This window comes from Eleutherodactylus coqui, chromosome 6, assembly GCF_035609145.1.
Source record: "Eleutherodactylus coqui strain aEleCoq1 chromosome 6, aEleCoq1.hap1, whole genome shotgun sequence".
Taxonomy (NCBI): Eukaryota; Metazoa; Chordata; class Amphibia; order Anura; family Eleutherodactylidae; genus Eleutherodactylus; species Eleutherodactylus coqui.
The window spans coordinates 10,798,430-10,818,256 of record NC_089842.1 but is presented as its reverse complement, the minus strand read 5'-3'; the positions used below and the strand labels follow the sequence as shown (position 1 = coordinate 10,818,256).

The window sequence follows — 19,827 nt, the reverse complement described above, 5'->3', positions numbered from 1 at the left end:
TCTATTTCATAACTGTAATGAATGGCTTTTTATTAAACAGGGTGAGGACTGGTAAGATGATTTTGCGAAGTGAGACAAGAATTAAAAAAAAAAAAAACAGGTTACCCCCATTTTAGTGTCCTAAAATTAACCCAAACAGGGAATACTTATGACTTAAACTCATTATGGCTGATGTATTCTATAAAAACAACTATATGGAGGTCACATGCCCATTCTAAACAAGCCATCATCGATGTAGCACCGATATTTTGTGTTCACAATAGTAGGTCCTGTAAATAAATTTTGCTGTCCCTCACAACATGCATCAATCGGCTAACGACCATCACAATTTGAGCCCTCAGCTTCTATGTAATAATGGAACACATATATACAGCAACCGTCCAGCTTCCGGATAAAAAAAAATAAATAAAAATCCTTCCAGGAACCGAAGACTATACTGCCTGCACTTATTCTCTGCTGTCCGTCAGAGGCTGTGGTCCAGGTTTTTGGCCTTCCAAGATAGCCAACAGTTTTCTGTCTAGTTAGTGCCTATTGTGCTTTGACCTTTCATAGACTACTAAATGCACCGTGTGGATTAGTTTGTCCAAGATGGCCGACACAATCTTCAGACTGCCAAAAATGGGACCAAAAAAAAAAACACGTCAGACTAGACTGCTGGTGGGGAAAGAGTGCAGGTAAATAAAGCCCCCATACCGGGAATTTCCCCCAAAACGGAAAAGGCTGCTTTAAAAATTCAACAAATCTATTGTATGCCTACATTTTTCCAAGTGGCAGTAATGGTGAATGTAACATCATGAACGCTGTAGTACATGGAGGTCAAATATTTGAAAATGTTGAGCATTCGAGTCCTTTCTTTAATGGAGTCTGGTATTCTGGCTAACAATAGCCATAATAATCTTTATATAGCACCAAGATATTCCAGAGCACTTACAAGACAGGGAAATAAAATACAGAATATGCTAGACACAGAGCCTTTTAAACCTCCAATTAATGGACAGATGTGGTGGCGGCAAAGGACCTCTATGAGCTTTGTAGTCCACAAACACCAATTTTGCAAGAGCTCCAAAAACTTTTTGCTTTCTCACTAAAACTCCCAGACTCCAGATTTCTTTTGTAACATCCAGTTGGGGACAAACATTTTGGGACGGACACAAAGTTTTCCGCTTCAGTATTTTTAGATCTTTCAGTCAGGTGTTTCTATGGTTACTGAAGAAAAATGAAGTATTTCATAGGTTAATAAGAGTTTGACAAACATCAAGTTTAGGCAACAGCTCAATATTTAGTGTTGACCCAGTTTCTTTTTTTTTTTTTAAACTTCTGCTCTTCACCCCGACAAGCTGGATATGCGCTTCTGGGCTAAATCCTGACTGATGACGACCCATTCTTCCTAGTCAGCGCTTGGCGTTTATCCATACACTTTGAGGATTGACCACAAGTCCTCAATGGGATCGAAAACTGGCGTTTCCTGGCCGTGGTCCCAAAAATTCAATGTTTTGGCCATTGAGCCACTTATCCATCACTAGCCTTGTGACTTGGTGTTCCATCATGCTGGAAAGTGTTGGTCATCACATTGTTCCCGGATGGTTGGAAGTTGCTCTTGGAGGAGGTTTAGATCCCATTATTCATATCAGTGTTCGTGGGCTGTGAGTGAGCCCACTCCCTTGGATGCATGGGCACAAGAGGCTTTACTACTGACATGACACAGCTCATGGTAGCCCTCGCCTCCTCTTCTTTGGGCAATAATTATTCCAGATGTCCCTAACCATCTGAAGAGGCTTCAAAGAAAATACTATATTATAATACTATACTAATATAACAACTGGCTACGGAAATGAAGGGTAAGCTGTGGAATGGCTTCAGGAAAAGGGCCTTTTACAGGACCCAAAATTAGGGCAAGAACATCTGCGTCCAATACCACTCACCAGGAAAACCACCAGAGAATAGTCATGCTGTGGATTACAAATCCACAACATGCTTCCTTGCAGAGAAGCGATAGATTGCAACCCCAGATTTCATTCACTGCAATGAGTGAAGTCTGAATCAAAAGCTACATATACATACAACGTGTGGAAAACATTTCACTGTGTTCATACAATAAGGGGGAAATGCTTGTCTGTTGGCTTTACATCAATCGCCCTATAGAGCTGCAGCCAAGCAATAACGGCCCTAGGGGACAATAGATTGTACGTTCCCCAATAGCATGAGTCCTATAAAGGCCCGAATAGTGTTAATCTCATCGATTGGGTTGGTGAACTGGAGCAAATTACCCTCCTGACCGGCTAAATACAAACAGGAACCATGAAGCTGGTGTGTAACAGAAGTCACTGGGAAGTGACAGTTTGTGCCATTGGGACCTGTAAGGCACCCCTGATGTACCGGTAACATGAGATCATTTTCTTCCCTCTGGAGCAGTTTTGTAGTCCGTATTTTTAGGCTGCGTCCCCATCAGCCTCCAGTGTTGCTGTTGCATTCTAGGGGCTCATTCACACGTGTAACGCAGACAGTATTACACCACTGGTTTCTAATGGAGTATTCTGACATGTGATTTCAAGTGTGTGAAAAACGCACCGCAGGTCCTATGTTGGTGCATAGAACACTAAAAAATGCCCACTAGTCTGTAAATGTTACATGTATATTTGCTGGGTTTTTGTGCATGTTGCTAGGAGACAGAATAAAAAAAGATATGTGACATGAATTTGGCCTTCGTTTTTTTTGCAAGCATCAAAAAAAATAAATAGAAGATTAAGGCCTCATGTCCACGGGGAAAAGAAGATTAAATCCGCAGCGTTTTTCCCCGCACGCGGATCCGCGTCCTATAGGGATGCATTGACCACCCGCGGGTAGATAAATACCCGCGGATAGTCAATAAAAGTGAATTTAAAAAGTCCTGGAGCATGGAAAAAACAAACAAACAAAAAAAAAAACACGCACCATTTAGGTGCAGGTCTCCCGCAGGCTTCTATTGAAGCCTATGGAAGCCGTCCGGATCCGCAGGAGACCTGCGCCTGAATTAAACTCACCTGCTCCGGGCGATGCAGATCTTCCTTCCTTTGCGGCAGGATCTTCTTTCTTCGGCCCAGCGGATGTGCCTGGCACGCAGCTGGTGTGCCAAGCACATCCGCCGGGGCGAAGAAAGAAGATCCGGCCACGAAGAAGAGAAGACACGCACGGTCCGCTGCAGTTAAGTTTATTCTTATTTTCAGCCCTCATGTCTGCGGGGCAGGAGGGACCCGCTACGGATTCTCCATGGAGAATCCGTAGCGGGCCTGATTTTCCCTGTGGACATGGGGCCTAATACAAAATCCTATATACGAAGCAAAGACACCAAAAACTCACACGCAGTAAAGATGCTACATATATAATGGACAGAATACGCATACGCCCCATGTGAGTGAGGCAGGCATGAGAGAAGAAAAAAAAAAAAATGAAGTCATCCTGTAAAGCCCCATTGATGTCTACGGCTCGCGCTCTTTTCAGTTTGTCTCAGTTATGGTTTTTTTTCCCCCCGTGAAAATGACGAACCAAATAAAAATGACCTGAAGGACTCTTCCCGTCTGAGAAAAAGAAATCGAACTGACTACAGCTTTGGGGGACATTCACAAACTAATGTTAGCAGGTGTTGGACCTTTGATACAACGGCACCATCTGTACGGCATTGTCAGATGTCCCCTTGTCCTCATTTAGATGGAATGATATAAAAGTAATTCTTTTCTAAGTCGGCGCATTCAGTTATTTCTGAGCATCCCATAAAACAACGAACCGTTCCTGCAGACAATAAGACCGCGTCGCCAAATAAAGACACCGTGTGCTAGAAAAGGATAAAAGTAAAATACAACAAAATCTTTTAATTTGTCTTTGTAAATAAGAAACTGCCACAAAAAAAAACAAAAAAAAATAATAATCAGGATAAAGACAATTACTACAGTTTAACCATCAACATTTCTCATGGTCCAACAGTTCAAGAAAAGGCGACTTTCCAGGGTTTATTTTTGCAATTGAATCTATGGAACTGGACAAAGATTTCATGTCAATGTGTCTTAGAAGAGGAAGAAGGTCACAGAGGCCCAAGAGAAAATAAAGGAGGAGGAGGAGGAGGAGGGAAGTGTGGGGGAGGGGATCAGAAACAGTCTCCGGAAAAACATGAATAGAGGGAGATACAAAGTTGTCCTGAGTTTTCTTTGAAACCTCAAGATTTTGTTTTTGAATCTTCTATGTGGCTACGTCTACCAGAAGTCACGGCGATGATAGCCATCCGGATCGCAGTACTTTGTCACAACCACCCTGTTAGCAAACTTTCGGCCCGTGAGTCCTTGCATGGCTTTCTGACAGTCGAACACCGATGTGAATTCAACAAATATCTGCAAATGAGAAGTGGCATTAGTGTGGTAGCGAGGACGCCTCTACATACTGCTAAGGGTTAGACCCAGATCATAGGAGGACGCCCCCACCCGTGGATCGCACCCATTAGTGGCCGGTGGTCTGGGCGCGGGCGATTCTTTATAAAATTGCTCAAACAATAAAAGCAACGGTAATCGCATGTTCATTGGCCCGGCGATCCAGCGCTGCAGCTCCCGTGGTCCTAGATGCCGGTCGTAGCATCAATGGTGGCAGAACGAATACACACGACCGCTGCAGCCTCCGACCGCCCAAACAGTAGCTGTTTGCATGGAAAACAAGGGAGGATCGCGGGAGTCGCAGCACTGGATCGTGGGGGAAGCAGGCAAGTATGGTTGCTGGGGTCATTTTGACACTTCCAGCCATTTTTTTTTTTTTTTTAAGAATTGTCCACCCCCAGATAAGTGCTTTAACGTACATCTTCGTTAAACTATACGAGACACCTATACAAACATAAGAGCATGTGAAGAGCTGTAACGTTAAACATATAGCTGCACGGCTATTTTTACATTAAAAAAACCCCCAAACATCGTTTTCCAGTGTAACGCAGTGTTCTTTATAGCGTTTCCAGGCCTGCAATTTTCGGCTCCCGCCTGCTCCATTTAAAGGCGTTTTAGCGGTTTTTAACGCACCTCATCATGCCCTGCGTTTAAAAACACCCAACAGGTTTGAAAGCGCTGTAAAAAGCCGTGTTTTTACCAACGCCGGTGAGGGCGGCCCGAGGTGTAGAGAATTTGGTTTGGAAGTTGAACACTTCGAAACTTAACCAAAAAAACAAGTATGGAAACATCTGGCTTTACATTTCCTATTGGCTGTAATGAAAACTGCGATATGCTATAAGTTACTATACCACCGAAGGAGAAAGAAAGTACACAAATGTAAGCGAGATCGAATGTAGTCCAGTGTGCATCACTGAACGGGGTTTGACGCTCACTTTAAGGGTATTTTACATAGCAGAAGTGTTGAAGATTTTCCGCAGGGGAACATCCTCATCATTTGCACAGATTTTGACTCTTTATTTCAGCCTGCCCATAATGGCGCTCCTCTCGCCTCCGAATACCGAGTGCTCACTGCCAGTGTCAAGAATGCAGGGCATACCGTCCTCAGTAACCGTCGCTGAGTGCCACCATCTTTCCCCTAATGAATGGCAACCCGCTGGTCAGGTGTCGCAGCACAGTAGTGGTTGCAGGGCGAAGGTGTGCGCTGCGCTCTCGGTGCTAGTGGTGAGCGCTGAGTATTAAGAGGGGAGAGAAGGACTTCTGTTGGGGGCCGAAATCAGCAGATCCGAGGTTTATGCCGAAATGCTACAGATTTTGCTGTGAAAAATTTGCAGCATTTCCGCTCCGTGTGAATGTAGCCCAACGCTGGTTTGTTATGAACACATACGTCTGACGGATGGCCAAAATGTGATGCGAATAGTCCCTTATATCTACAGAGCGCTCCGTAGCCACAGATCCCCGGACGCTGAACAGCAGAGTTTCTTTACACTCAGACTGTTCAGTTGCGCTCACATTTACACCCCAGGCAGCATTGGGAGATAGTGAGGGATCCTGCAAAACATCGCCTGTAAAAAAGGGATTTGCAAGAATTTCTAGTTATTATGCAGCTGACCAAGCCCAAAAAACAACCAAGACTATCCTCTCCGCACCGGGCCTCCACGGCTTTAGACTCATCTCCAAGACTAAAAGGTGAGTCACTGGAGCTGCAGGGACCTGGGGCAGATAGACGGGTGAAGGCTGGTCCATTTTTGGGCATGGCCCTTTCATTTTGGAGTATGGGTCAGGTGAAGCCCTTTCATGTGCAGCATTCAGTAAGGGTTCTGGCGCTCACAGTTTCCCAATAAGGCTAGGCACACACTTGTGTGCAAGTTATACTAGAGATGATCAGGCGCAACTCGCATCGGATACCACATGGATATCAGGCCATGTGAGACATGGACAACCCGCACACGCTCATTTACATGTCCCAATTCTTGCCCATGATACAGGCAAGAACGGTCCATGTGCGAAAACTCATTGCATGCCCTATTGGCAGAAGGAAGCGGCCGTCAGTCTCCAGAGCAGATCACTGAGCCTCAAACCTGCAGCTTGTGCGGGTGGCCCAAGGATTTACAGAATTTGGAGGCTTCTTGCCAGTAGAAAATGGGCAGCTCTGCCAATTAACCCCTTTAGGGATTTTACCCTTGTGGTGGTTTTACTTTTTTTGCTGCATTATTCCTGTGACAGGCCTTTTTCTTTAAATTTTTCACTGACTTTTTTCCTGTTTTGGTTCTAGGAGGGCTAAAGATAAGTTTTTTTTTTAAGTTATAGCTTTTTTAAAAATTAGTATATTTACACTAAAATAAAGTATAGGAACGGGTTCCTCATTTTTTCCCCGGACATTTTGATAATCCGTCTAGTTTTGGATTACAGGGCGCATATGGCGTTCTGGCCGGCGTCAGCGTTTGATCATTTTCTTTATGTATATATTTTTATTTTATTCAGTGTATATATATATATATTTTTTTTAAATTTCCACTTATTTTTGTACCATCTATGACCCCCATGTCGTTATATAAGACCTCTAGAGTGGGGGTGGGGTTTACATTGTTTTTTTACATTTCATACTTTTCCACTGTAGAATCCATAGAAGACCCAGTTACAGGCGGAAGTAGTGACAATAGTTACTGGCACAGCTGATCAGGGTGTGCTAGGACCCTGCAGCTCTGCTGTGCCAGGGGGGCAGCTGCCAGTCACATGGGTCGCATAGTGGAAATAGTACTTCTACTTTCACTGTTTAGTACATTAGTACATTATGTACTTTAGTACATAGCGCTCATTGAGGACTATGTAGGCTGGAAAGGAGAAGGCAGAAAACGGGTTCTTCCTTCTCCTCCAGTTCTTCGGCTTTATCTGACAGCTGAGGACCCCCCTGCTCTTGCTTGTACGATCAGAGGCTTTGAGATCCCATGCTGTATTTTTGCCATCGATTGGAATTAAAGCCCAGGACCAAGTGCCATATATTTACTGCACTTGGTCCTTAAGGGGTTAAGAAAAGAACCTCATACACAATTATCACAAAAGACTGCAATTACCAAAGCTACAGCGCACACCACCTTGACTTTTGAAAAGGGACCCTTTTATTCTTTCCTTTAGCGGTTGTGCCATTCTGCGATGCATTAGGGCAGGCCTACACGGCAACATGACATAAAATAGCAATGATGCGCTGCTGTATCTCAGCAAATCATGGTGGATGCGTCACGTTGCGACCAGCAAACTACAGTGACAACGTCGGCAGAAATCTGCTAGACTTCAGGAAGACAATCACCACTAGTTGCAGTTTTAGCAGCGTTGCATTGTGAGTTTAGGTCACTTGGCCACTAGTCGCCATGTAGCTCTAGCTTTATTGTTTATTTTGCCACACATTAATGCCTGGGTCACAGAAATGTATGTGTGTAAAAATTTCGCATGCACAATACGCGAAAAATGGAATCCATTGGTCTAATGGCCCAGCTGCTGGAAGAAAGGAAAAGAAAAAAAAAAAAAAAGTTCTACTCCTGACAAAACCCCTTACAAACCGTACCCAACACTAGTGGGTGGTCACCTTTCCAAACCACTGCCTGTCTAGTAACAGGGACATGGGGCCACTGCTAGTTACTACATTCAGAGGGCGGGCATTCAATGCTGACGTGTAGCAGGACTGTGCAAGGCTGAGCAGCTTCAGTCAGTGCAGTACTGGCAGAACGGCAGCTTAGGACACCCAACCACCTGTATGCGGATTGTAAGCAGCAGAAAAATAGGGAAATCTACACGGAAAACTGAACTGACTGATCTCAAACTGTGTGCCAACAGCAGAAGAGACGCAGCCGATGGAGATAGGATATATTGAACAAAATAAAAGGCGTACGCACAAAGAATGGCTAAAAATAAATAATGACAGGACGCGTCTAGGCGATGAAAATGCCCGGGCATGAGTTTTCATTTTCCAGAGCTGCATTCACACGGTTGAGAGCGAGGGGGACCTGAGATCCTCAAGCGCAGCTCACAGCACAGGACACTCCGTTCACATGCTGTGCAGGATAGCACACATCACATGTCCTGTTCTCATGCGATAAACACACAAAAATAGGACATGCAGCGATTATTAAACTCAGACCACAGGTAAAAAGAAAAAAATAAACTAAAAAAAAGGAAAAAGGCGACTTGTGGGAAAGATCCCATTCAAATGACTGTTATCTCTGTGTGAACTGTGGCCGTCTCAGACACGGACAGAACTGGTGTCGAAATCTCGGCCGTGTGAACACACCTTAACACTCGTGCGGTATGCAAAAGAAACAAAAAAGTGGCCAAATTACTAGATTTGGCTTTTGAAATAAACTATACGATTAAGATCCTAGCTTAAAAAAATAAATTAAAGTTAAGACAAACTAAGGATTCTGAAAATTTACACCAAGGAGGCAAAAACAGTGCTTTAATCCAGACACCTACCTTCCCGCATCCCGGCACCTCAACACCATCCACTGGCCGCGGTATTTCAATAGATTTAACAATGCCGTATTTACTGCACTCATCCCTCACGTCCTCCACGATCTCCTCATATTCATCGTCATCCAGCAGTTCTTCCGGCAGGACCATGTTCATCAGGCACAGCACCTCCGTGGGGTGACCGCCCATCTGCACCTGAGAGCTCATCAGTCCCGGGACCTGCAGCGTTACTGGCGTCTGATTTATTGTGCTCTGAAAAAGAAAAAAAAACAGGCGGTATTTAGCATTGGTGGGATGTGGCGCCCGCACTAAGCCAAACGTGTACATCAATGACTGCACAGGAACAGCAGCCATGGCTGCGCAAACAGGAGCAGAAGTTGGCCCCTGGGCTGTCCAGCTTAAAATAAATGGGGTAAAACAAACACTCCGATTTCTGAATGGAGGTTGGAAACCAGGACAGAATCTGTGCGGGATCACAAAAACGCGATGTGACGAAAGACCTACATGCAGAGCAGCCTGTTCGCTGAAGACATGGGGCGGTCCACAAACTGCTAAGCTTAGATTAAAAAGGGGTATTCTTATCTCAGGAATCCCATTCTAATGCACTTGCCCATATGCGCAAAATGCTCCATTCTCCAGATATGGATTCCTTTGCCCGCTGGTCGTTTACTGCTTGTTGCCAGGGAAACCAACCACCTATTCTATGGAAAGAAAGAGGGCGGAGTTTGCGCACTCATGTAAACCTGGTGTCTGGGACTTCAGAAGCGCATGCGCACCGCTCTCAGCCCAGCCCCCAGCTACCGCTTTATTCCGCTATTTCTTTCCACAGACGGGGTGGTCTGTTTCCATGGCAACTAGCAGTAAACAACTGGAGAGCAGAGGAATAAATATCTGCGAAGCATTTTGGAAACATCTTAAGGGTGAGCACATTGGTTTGCAACTTCAAACAGCTTGACATAGGATTCCCGAGGCTCCTTAAAGGGCTTGTCCAGGATTAGAAGAACCGTGCCACAGCAGCTACTGGGTTGTGTTTGATATCGCAACTTTGAAGCAAATGAGTTGCAGTATCATCACACAACGAGTGGGTGGCGGGGGAGCCCTTTTTGGTAGAAAGCAGCCATGATTTTCTGATTATGTATCAAATTTACAAACGTGTTAAGACTTCGCCAAATAAACCAGCACAAAATGAGTTAAAGGACATTTTTTTTGCCTTGATGCTCTTCAGTCTCATTCAGGACTCAATCATAAGGTGGATGCTAAAAAAGTAAATAAGCTGCATTTCGTCTTATGTGCAACATGAGCCTATGTAGGGAAAACAAACATCTGAATACACCAATTTAATTCAATGGTTCTGTATGCTTCCTGCATTCAGTCAGTAAAGCATGCGGGTGGGCATGGGGGTCTTACACAAGACTTGGCCTCTTAATTTTGAAGCAAGCAAAAGTTAAATTAAAGGGGTTATTCAGTCATCCTGAATATGGGCCACGAATAGCTCATCAGCGAGGGTCCATTGCCCAGGATGCCCTCAGATCAGCTATTTGCAGGACAATTGTGCTCATGCACAGAGCAGATTTACTCCCCGGTGGCCAAGTTCGGTATTACAGGCAAGTTGCCACTGAAATGAATGGAGACTTGGCCTGCAATACCAAACTAGCCACTGCAAAAATGAGTGCAGTGAACAAGTGCACTCGCACAGCTCAGCCGATCTACTATCGATGACCTATTAGGAGGAGGTCCCATTAGTAGTTTACAGCTGCACACCCCCATTTGAATCAATGCTTGAAGCTCTTACCAGTGTTGCATTCTTCGCACCAACGCTTGCTCTCTGCACAAGTAACTTTTTGTCTCCCAACTGCATTCCGTTAAGTCCAGCAATGGCCTTTAAGGTGGAAGAAAATAAACTAGATTAGAAAAGGTTTCCATTAAAAACACCCAAATAAAATCTAAAAAGGCAGCCAACAGGCAACGTGTCTTGCAGTTATGTACTCATTTGTATAAATTAGAGAGTTACAGCTTTCTAAGTTTCGATATAAGACTTGTTCGCGATTCTGGATTGCCTCGTTTGCCTGGGTGTACTAGTTGATAACGTCATCCCCGCGTCGCCCGGGCAGCGTGTTTAGACTGCACCCTTCTTGTTGGGTCTCGCGGTTCTTGGCCACTTATGGTTCAGCGTTTCACATTCCGAAGTGTAACACTGAATGAGCAGCGTGTAAACGGCACGATAAGCGCCCGAGCCGGCGCTGGTTTTATGCCAGCTGAGACGAGCGATAAACTCCCGAATTCATGTTCAAACGAATGAAACGGAACGCTAATTGTTTAGTTTAAATGCAGATGAACAATATCGTTCCGTCTAAATGGAGCATCGGTCACATTTAGACAAACACAATGAAACTAATAAGACAAAACACTTGGACGGTTCATGTCGGTTATCAAGTAATCATTGTCTCTGCATTGAGGATCAACCATTTAATTCGATAACTGGTAGATTCCCTTTTAGCAGCAATCCCCTTTCACCAAATGTTTCCTGTAGCTGTAAGTAATACTTGCACAACGTTAGGGAGAATTTGACCATTTCTTCCTGAAAATGTGTTTCAGTTCATCAATATTTCTGGGATGCCTTGTGTGCAAAGCCCAATTCAGGTCATTATGCCATGGCATCTCTACCGGGTTACGGTCAGGACTGACTTCACCACCACAAAATAGTAATCCTTTTTCCATCGTTCTTGTGTTCTTTGGAATAAGGTCTTGTTTCATCGGCCAACATCTCTTGTGCTTTAGGTCCAGAACAGCTACCCTTACATTATCCTGTATGATGTTCTGATCCATCTTAGACTTCCTAAACATGGCAGAGCGTGACATCGGGCCATGAAACACAAATTGATACAGTGCTTGTGCCATGTACCAGCGGATGAGGAATTTTTCTTGTAAAAAACACCTCCCATCACTTGGTGAGGTTACGATCCTCCGGCGCAGCCTTCAGCCGCGTCGGATTGACAAGCGTTTCCCATTGTTTTCAATGGGAAACCTCACTTGGCACGCTGCATTAAGAGGGGACCCCAAAGTAAGGATATGCTGCGAATTTCTTTACTGCACCGCGATGCAAGAGGAAAAAAAATAAATAGCAGCTCATGTATTTGACACCATTCAAGAGAATGGATTGCACATTCGTGCGTCTCACAATGCACAAATCTCACGTGATTTTCACGCCCACGTAAGAGCTGCCTTAAGATTCATTATTCTCTCAATCACAAGGAGCAAAGCAGCCCCAAACCAAGATGCCCCACCACCATAGCCCCAAATACCAATGTCCTCTCAGGCTGCACAGCTGGAGATGGTTTGGTGTTGGCTGCCGTGTTCTTCTCCCTCCACACACAGCATTGTGCACCAAGGTACCATTTCCAAGCTTTGGGGGACATCCAGGTGGTCTAGAGCAAACTTGAGACGGGTCAAAATGTTCTTGGACAGCGGCAGCTTCCTTCGTGGCATCCTTCCACGATTACCATTCCTGATCATAGTAGTGAACACATTTATAGAGGTTTCTGCCGTCCCTCTTGGGTTCTCCTCTCCCCTCTTTCAGGATTGCCTGCTGTATAAGAGCACACCCGCTCTGGGCGAGTAGCCGCAGACCCGAATATTCTCCATTTGTAGATAAGTTGTCTAATACTTGGACTGATGAACATTCAGATCTTTAGCTCTCAGGTTTTCTAGCTTCACACGTTTCTATAAACACATCTTCTAAAAAATTTGCACCAAAGCATGGTTCACACTAACCAATCTTTGAGGACCACATTTGTTAGAAACCAAGCTTTGCAAGCCTTTATTTAATGGCTAAAGCACCTGTGATAGCTGTACTGCTAAACTCCTCTCTATTGAAACACCTTTTGCTAATGAGCTCTCGGATAAGCCATTAAGAGGTTCAATTACTATTTCTTCCTGAACCTTGGATGCTACTCAATGTGCGCAATAAGACATGAACGATAAGACAGTCTGTTATTATTTACACTGCGAGTCTAACGTACATGGATACAAAATCAGGCCACATTTTATTAGTTAAAATCAATGCAGAAATCAAGGGAATTCAAGTGTTCACTTACTTTCTCTTGTAATGGTAAACGTGTTTATAGTTTGTTTTCCTTATTTGATAGGCACTGATCTCCCCCATATCAATATGGAACTACCGTAGCTTTTTGATTTGTTGGCGCTATATAGGGAAAATGGCAGGGTCCAATAAGCGCCTGTACATGGGAAGTCTGGAGTTACTGCTCAATACCCCACAATCATGTCCAGACCCAATGTGTGTCATAGGGAGCTGCCCCTCCCTATGTCTAGTCACATGGATGTCACTTAAAAATGAAATCGGTTGGAACTGGCCACACCCGTCATGTATAGAGTGAGCTCCGTGCCATTCCCTTCTGTCTTCCGCTGTAGTAATACAAAGAATGCCAGGCAGGGGTTAAAGCAGCAAAATACTGGGAAACCTTGGTGTTAATCTTGCAGCAGTCCTAAGGCCCATTTAGACGGGACAGATGCCGGGCAAATGATGCCAGACCCTCGTCCTCGCCCCAGTGCTGTAGCACAGGGCTTAGTATCGCTGGCTCGCTCACAGAGCAGCCAAGGGGGGTGGAGGGGGTGAGGCTACAGGAATTTGCCCAACATTCGCCCCGTCTAAATGGGCCTGGGAGAAGCAAAAAAAAAATCTAAGCAGATAAAGCAGTCACTGCAACTTAAAAAATTATCAATTGCTATAAGCATCATAAACGAAGTTATGGCGCTTAAAGTTTAAGCGGAGTCCAGGGAGCCTCTCTGCAAACTCATCCAATCCGATGTCCCCACAGTGTCACCTAGCAAAGTCAGCGCATGCACAGCAGCTCGACTCTACAGAACTCCCAGAGATGAATAGGAATGTTTAAGAGGGTCACCCTGTGTGTTCAGACTGGTCACCACAAGAACAGGCGAGGAGGAGACAAAGCTCCCCAGACGCACGTTGCAGTGATTAGCTGAGCCGCGGCGCTCGAGAACCAAATGAAAGCCAACGCTTCCTGGAGGTGGAATATCTGAACCCCCTGACCAGGAAGCGCTGGCTGAAGACTATAGACAAGTGCCATGTAGCTTCCGAAAAACGTGCGGCACAGCGGACAGCGCTTGTTAGGTAATGTTTTTTTTTTATGCAGCCAGAGCTTATTTTCAGGGTAGCTCAAGCCACCACTGCCTTCCTCCCCAACGCTCCCCTCTCCCTGAAAATCCTAGCAAAGAGTGCTACAAAGTTGCACCACTTTGTAGCACAAGCAAAAAAAAATTAAAAATTGCAATATTGCCATGAGAAAACACAGCGATATGCTGCGATTTCCTCGCGGCGATCCTGCTGTCACCTGTGTGAAAGAGGCCTAAATGTCATCCACTTTTCAGCTACTGTGTATGTCTCACATGGTCATACCGTAAGGGTAAATGCACACAAGTCAAGGCTGTGCAACACTTCAGCAACAAATCCAGAGATTTTCCTGCGTATTAGAAGGGAGTCAATGGGTTTGAAATCTGTAAGGCCGGTTCCCACTGGGCGGACTTTCTGCAGGGAAATTCTGCCTGCAAGTCTAATCCCGGGATCAAGGCGCAAAGTGGACGAGATTTGCAAAAATCTCGTCCACACACTGCGGAGAAGCCATTGCGGCCAAGCCACGCTGAAACTGACATGTGGCGCGGAATTCAAATCCGCAGCATGTCAATTGTATCGCTGTTTCTGCTGTTGGCTTTCTCCTCTCTATGGGGAGAGATGGCTGCAGTAAAGTAGAGGCGGAGAAGCCGAACGGCGCAGGTTTTGAGGCAGCATCTCTGCTGCAGAAATCTCGCAGAATTCCTGTGCGGTCCCGCTGCGGTCATTCCGTGAGATTTCCGCCCACTGGAAACCCAGCCTAAGGGTGGATGTTGCTGTTGATCTAGAGATAACACTGCATTTTCTCCATAGACTTCAATTGGGAAAGCAAATTCTTCACTCAATTAACATGTTACAGATTTCAAAAATCTGCACTGCGTTCTTGTTAAAACCTAAAACTAACCTAATACTGTCATTGTACTGAAAGCAGATTTCCCAGACACTGCTGAAATGGGCCTGTGATTTGTCCACGTCAGATTGTTGGGGCGAAGACCAGACATCAATACTAAATTGAGAACTTGTGACTATAAAATAGCCGTTCACTGTAGATGGCCACCTCCAGGGGTTCCACAGAGATTGAACTCCTCTGGAATGGGAGCTTGGGACCCTCACTAGTGATAGGGAGTGTCCCCCGCGATCATACATTTATCACCGATCCCCTTTAACAGTAATGGATGTAAATTTTAGGGGATCGTTCTCATTTTAACTAAAATCACAGATGAATTAATGTAATAATAATAATAATAATAATCTTTATTTGTATAGCGCCAACATGTATCATCCATGAAAACGTCTAAGTGGAAGATACTTTTCTAGACTCCTTATTTCAGCAGCTCAGTGATCGATGGCTGCCGACACCATAGTGAGAACTTCGTTTACTAAAACAGATTTAAAGGGGCTGTTATGACTCGTGATAAAAGTCTGATTGGTGGGGATTTCACTGCTGAAACCCCCACCGAACCCAAGGATGGGGGTTTCAGTCTCATGTCCCTCCCACCAGAGGCTCACTACACCTCCGAGTAGCAACAGGAACATTGAATGGTGTAGTGGTCAAAAGTGCGTGGTGCCGCTCTATCTTCAAAGGGACAGACAGTCAAGTGCTTGTACTCTGCCATTGCATTCAGCACCAACATAATGAATGGAGCAACACCGCTGACATGCTCCATTCCATATCCACATCACTGTTTGTGCAGTGAGAGGAGGGGGGGGGGGGGGGGGGGGGGGGCGACAAGGGACCCACATTCTCAGGATTGGTGGGGGTGAGGGGTCTCAACATTCAAACCCCCACTGATAAGTCAAATTTGGGAATATCCCTTTAATTTTATGGTAGCTACAACAAGACTCCTTAGTGTTGGATGGAGGCAGAATGATAGGAAACAGATGCACAAATACAACCCATTCTGCCACCCATACTATAATCTTAGTGCGTTTGGGGTGGGATTGAAAACGAGAGACCAAAATCCATCAAGTCATGCAGACGATATGTTCTGTATGGTAGGTGTGAACCAAGTCTAAGGTGGTGTTGGATCGTAAAGGTTGGGATCGGATTGGCTCTCCATTACAAGAGGGATGCTCCACTTTATAAGCTTATGCGTTAACCTACCTGATCTGTGACATTGATGTCGACATATTCACAAAAAGCATATCCTTTAGAGAGGCCTGTAGCGCTGTCTTTTACCAAATTAAAAGCTTTTAAAGGACCGAAAGAAGTAAGCAGCTCTTTAACCTGTTGAGAGATAGTCAAAACATGTTACATTTTACACATTGCACCCATTTCCTTCTCTCCCCCCCCCCATAGCAGGAGCCAAGACTAAAAGGTACCTTTACATGGGGAGACTATTGTCCAAATATTCGCCTAGTCGATGAAGTGACGAAGACAAGCGGTCGCTTTTACACAGAGCACTAAATGATCAATAATGCGTCGAGATATTGTTTACAGGGGAGTTGTGGGGAAACTCCATGCAAATGTGTTCAAATATGAACGATTGTGACTTCACACCAGACGACTTTTGATCAACTAATGACTATTAGGTAAGCTGAAGACAAATGACTAACAATTGGTGAGCAGATCATTCAGTGCCCTGACGGCGGCCGCATGTACACGGGACGACTGTTAGCCAAGTTAGCCATTTGCAAGGAGGACTGCTTAGAGAATGGAGGCGGAGCAGAGATAGTTCTGGCCCCGCCCACCTCCATTCACAGTAAACAGACAGTAAGTAGACAAACAACTTCTTGCTTAGGCTGGCTGTCCACAGGCGATATTTCATAGCGTGATCTGCGGCAATAAATCGCACGCGGATCACGCTTTCCATATAACTATGGAAAGCGCAGCCCGATGTACACAAGGAGGAAATCTATAGCAATTTTCCGCTCGCGTCTAAAAACCGCGGCATGCCACAATTAACCTATCATTAGGATAGGATCATCGCAGTGACCTTTAGTGCTTCCCCATGACGGAAGGAGAAAAAAAAACACTTGCGATATTCCATCGCGGCCGTGGACAGGCAGCCTTAGAGGCTGATGCAGCAGCGGACCAATGAATATTTTATGGGCTGCATGAAAGATCTGATCAGCGATTTAATCACAGATTAACTTTGCAGTGATAAAACAATTACATAAACCACTAGACGCAATGAGTGATTTATATGATGATTGCGCCGTGTGAAAGGGCCTTTCAACAGAGGTAGGCTGTGCAGTTACTGGCAAATGTTAGGGAGCACATTTTAGGTGCATTTTTTTGAAGTCTGCAGCCATCCATCTACATTATAACATGCACAAGTTTTCAAAGAACGATTCAAAACTAAAGAGACCAGTTTATGTCTCACAGCAACACTCTTAGCCAAAATGTAATTAAAGCGCATCTGTCACCTGCATTTAGCCTTATAAGCTGAGCTTATGAGCTGAAAGTAGCTGACCGGTGAAACTGGGGATGTGAGTTTTATATTAACTTTCCTCGTCGCTCCCCAGGTGTCGGCGCTGAATGCATTGAGCGGCTAATCAGACTGAACAGACTATTTATCACACTGCTCAATGTACTCAGCAGCACCTTTCAGCGCCGACACACTGGGAACGTTTGATCCCAACAGTCATCTAAACGGCCACCGACACCCCCGCTAGGGTTGTTAGCGCTCGTGCAGATCGTTTAGACTGACAGATTTCACCGCTGGATCGTGGGCTTCTCTCTCAACGTTTACACTGGACAAGCCTGCAATCTAGCGAGAAATACTAATCGGCTTTATTGTTCAGTTTTGTTTGAATTTTGAGTGGAGATCATCCCGTGTAAACGGTCCACAAGTATAAAGATAACATCCCTGGACTCCACCAGTCAGCGACGTTCAGCTCAACTTAAAGGGCTAATAGTAGGTGATGGACTCCCTTTAAGTTTACTTCATTCAGACTCCGAATACACATTGCTATTTATCAGCGGCAATGCCGTTACCGCATTATATGAAGTAGATAGGTTAAATAGATGAACGGTTACCTGGTCATCATTCAGATAGTTGGGCAAGCCTCCAATGAACAGTTTGTGTGCAGAGTCTGGGACAACAGTGGATACCACTCCTACAGAGAAGCGAGAGAACGAGAGAGATGAAAAGCAGGAAAACACACCAAGTACTTCCTAAGCATTACACCATTTAGGCACACAGGTGCCATCCTGCCTGTGCTTCACCTGCACTTGCAACTTGAAGGGGTTAGACTGAAATCTAAAGTTAACCCCCACCCACAGGTTGGGGGCCATCTTTATGACTATGGGGTTCAACTGCTGGGACCCCCACAAATTCCAAGAACTGGAGTCCTGACACGCTTGCCACGGCTTCTTTCATTTCAATTACCGTGCTGGAGATTGCCGAGCACCATCATTGAAATGAATGGAGCAGTGGAGTGCATGCTGGGTCCTGGAGATTGGTGTGGGCTCTGGTAGTTAGACCACACTGATTATAAAGTTACCCCCCCACCCAATTCTGTGGATAGGGGCTAACTTTAGATTTTGGTTCAACCTCTTTAGAATGATGGCAAGTACACCTGTAGCACAGCATGCTGCGTACGGTCACCGCAGCTCAGCCTTAATATGTACCAACATCCTTGGTGTTTATTCTCTTACAATTAATAATTGGCGAAACATTTTCTATTTAAAGGGACTGTCCCACAGTTAAGAACTGGGACTAGGTCCCTTTAGTTCTTGGCATCAGCCCCAGAGGTCAGACCCCCACCTAAGCTGCTTTATATACTGTCCGATTGACAGATTATAATAATTACCACGAGAAAACAAGTAAAAACGGGACGCCCTTTGGCACTAGAATTCGACAAATCAATTTGCAGGGCTACACATATCAGCGGCACTAAGCTTTTAGCTAGTTTGCTTCAAGCTAAGAGTCTGAAGTGAGGGATGTTGGCAGATGTAGCAGTCATTAGACAGTCATTGTGCAAAACTAACATTCATTTGTATGCAATTAGTGAAACAAGGCCACTTCAAACACAAAGTAAATAAAAGACTGTCTGTGTGAACTGTGTCGGCGTGCTACATTGCCACCACAGGTGTGCCTTACAGCATAAGGCCTGCAACACATCTGTAGCTCACAGAGCACTGCCTAGACACGATCGCAACCACTTCTCAGCTGAGAGCAGTACCAAATAAGTGCAGGTTTGCTGCCTCTGAATATAAGCAATTGTTCTCACTGACACAAACATATCTAGAATAAGATGAGGCACTTTTTAATATGATGATTATGCTTTATGGATTACATAAAACCACCAACACCTTTTAGCCTGCAGCACCCGTGGTAACCAAAGGGCCATAAAACGGTCTGCAAAGGTGTTCGTTATTAAAGCAAGCACCAGGTCCATTTCAAGTGGGCTCTCACTCTCAGGGGACTGTCCTGTGCAGCTTTTGACTATTAATGGTCTATGCTTGGGCTAGATTTGCAGGGGTGGCGTCTGAGACCTCCACTGATCAGCAGTTCACTGGGCCGTTGTGCTTATGCGTTGCATGGATATGTACCAGGAATCACACTGCTCCACTCTCTGCAGTGGCCTGCCTTGGCATAGCAGGCATGATTCCCATTCACTTCAAGTGGAAGCTTATACTTGTGCTGGAATGAATAGGATTCCAAGTCAGAGGTATCTTCCAATCCAATATACAGTGTTTTAAGTCAGGAAAAATAAAACGCTTACCTGGAACATATACAGACGGGTTTTCAGACATGCCAGGTAAAGGCTGGTAATCATGTGGACGACGAATCTTCAACGACTGGCCTTGAAAAATTATGCCATCAAAAGCCATTGCCTGTGTTGTCTCATCAACAGAGCGGAACTAGAGCAAAA

General features: G+C 45.0%; 1 protein-coding gene across 1 annotated transcript in view; it reads right to left on the bottom strand.

Annotated features, from left to right (window-relative positions):
* Positions 1-3,819: 3,819 nt before the first annotated feature.
* The window catches only part of U2AF2 (U2 small nuclear RNA auxiliary factor 2), a 32,000-nt gene continuing 15,992 nt past the window's right edge, over positions 3,820-19,827 (bottom strand). Inside the window, exons 6-11 of the mRNA XM_066606208.1 lie at positions 19,678-19,816; positions 17,987-18,066; positions 16,109-16,231; positions 10,651-10,737; positions 8,862-9,110; positions 3,820-4,358 (exon numbers count right to left, since the gene is read on the bottom strand). Coding sequence (XP_066462305.1) covers positions 4,224-4,358; positions 8,862-9,110; positions 10,651-10,737; positions 16,109-16,231; positions 17,987-18,066; positions 19,678-19,816 — 813 coding nt within the window. The 3' untranslated portion in view covers positions 3,820-4,223. The remainder of the gene's footprint in view (positions 4,359-8,861; positions 9,111-10,650; positions 10,738-16,108; positions 16,232-17,986; positions 18,067-19,677; positions 19,817-19,827) is intronic.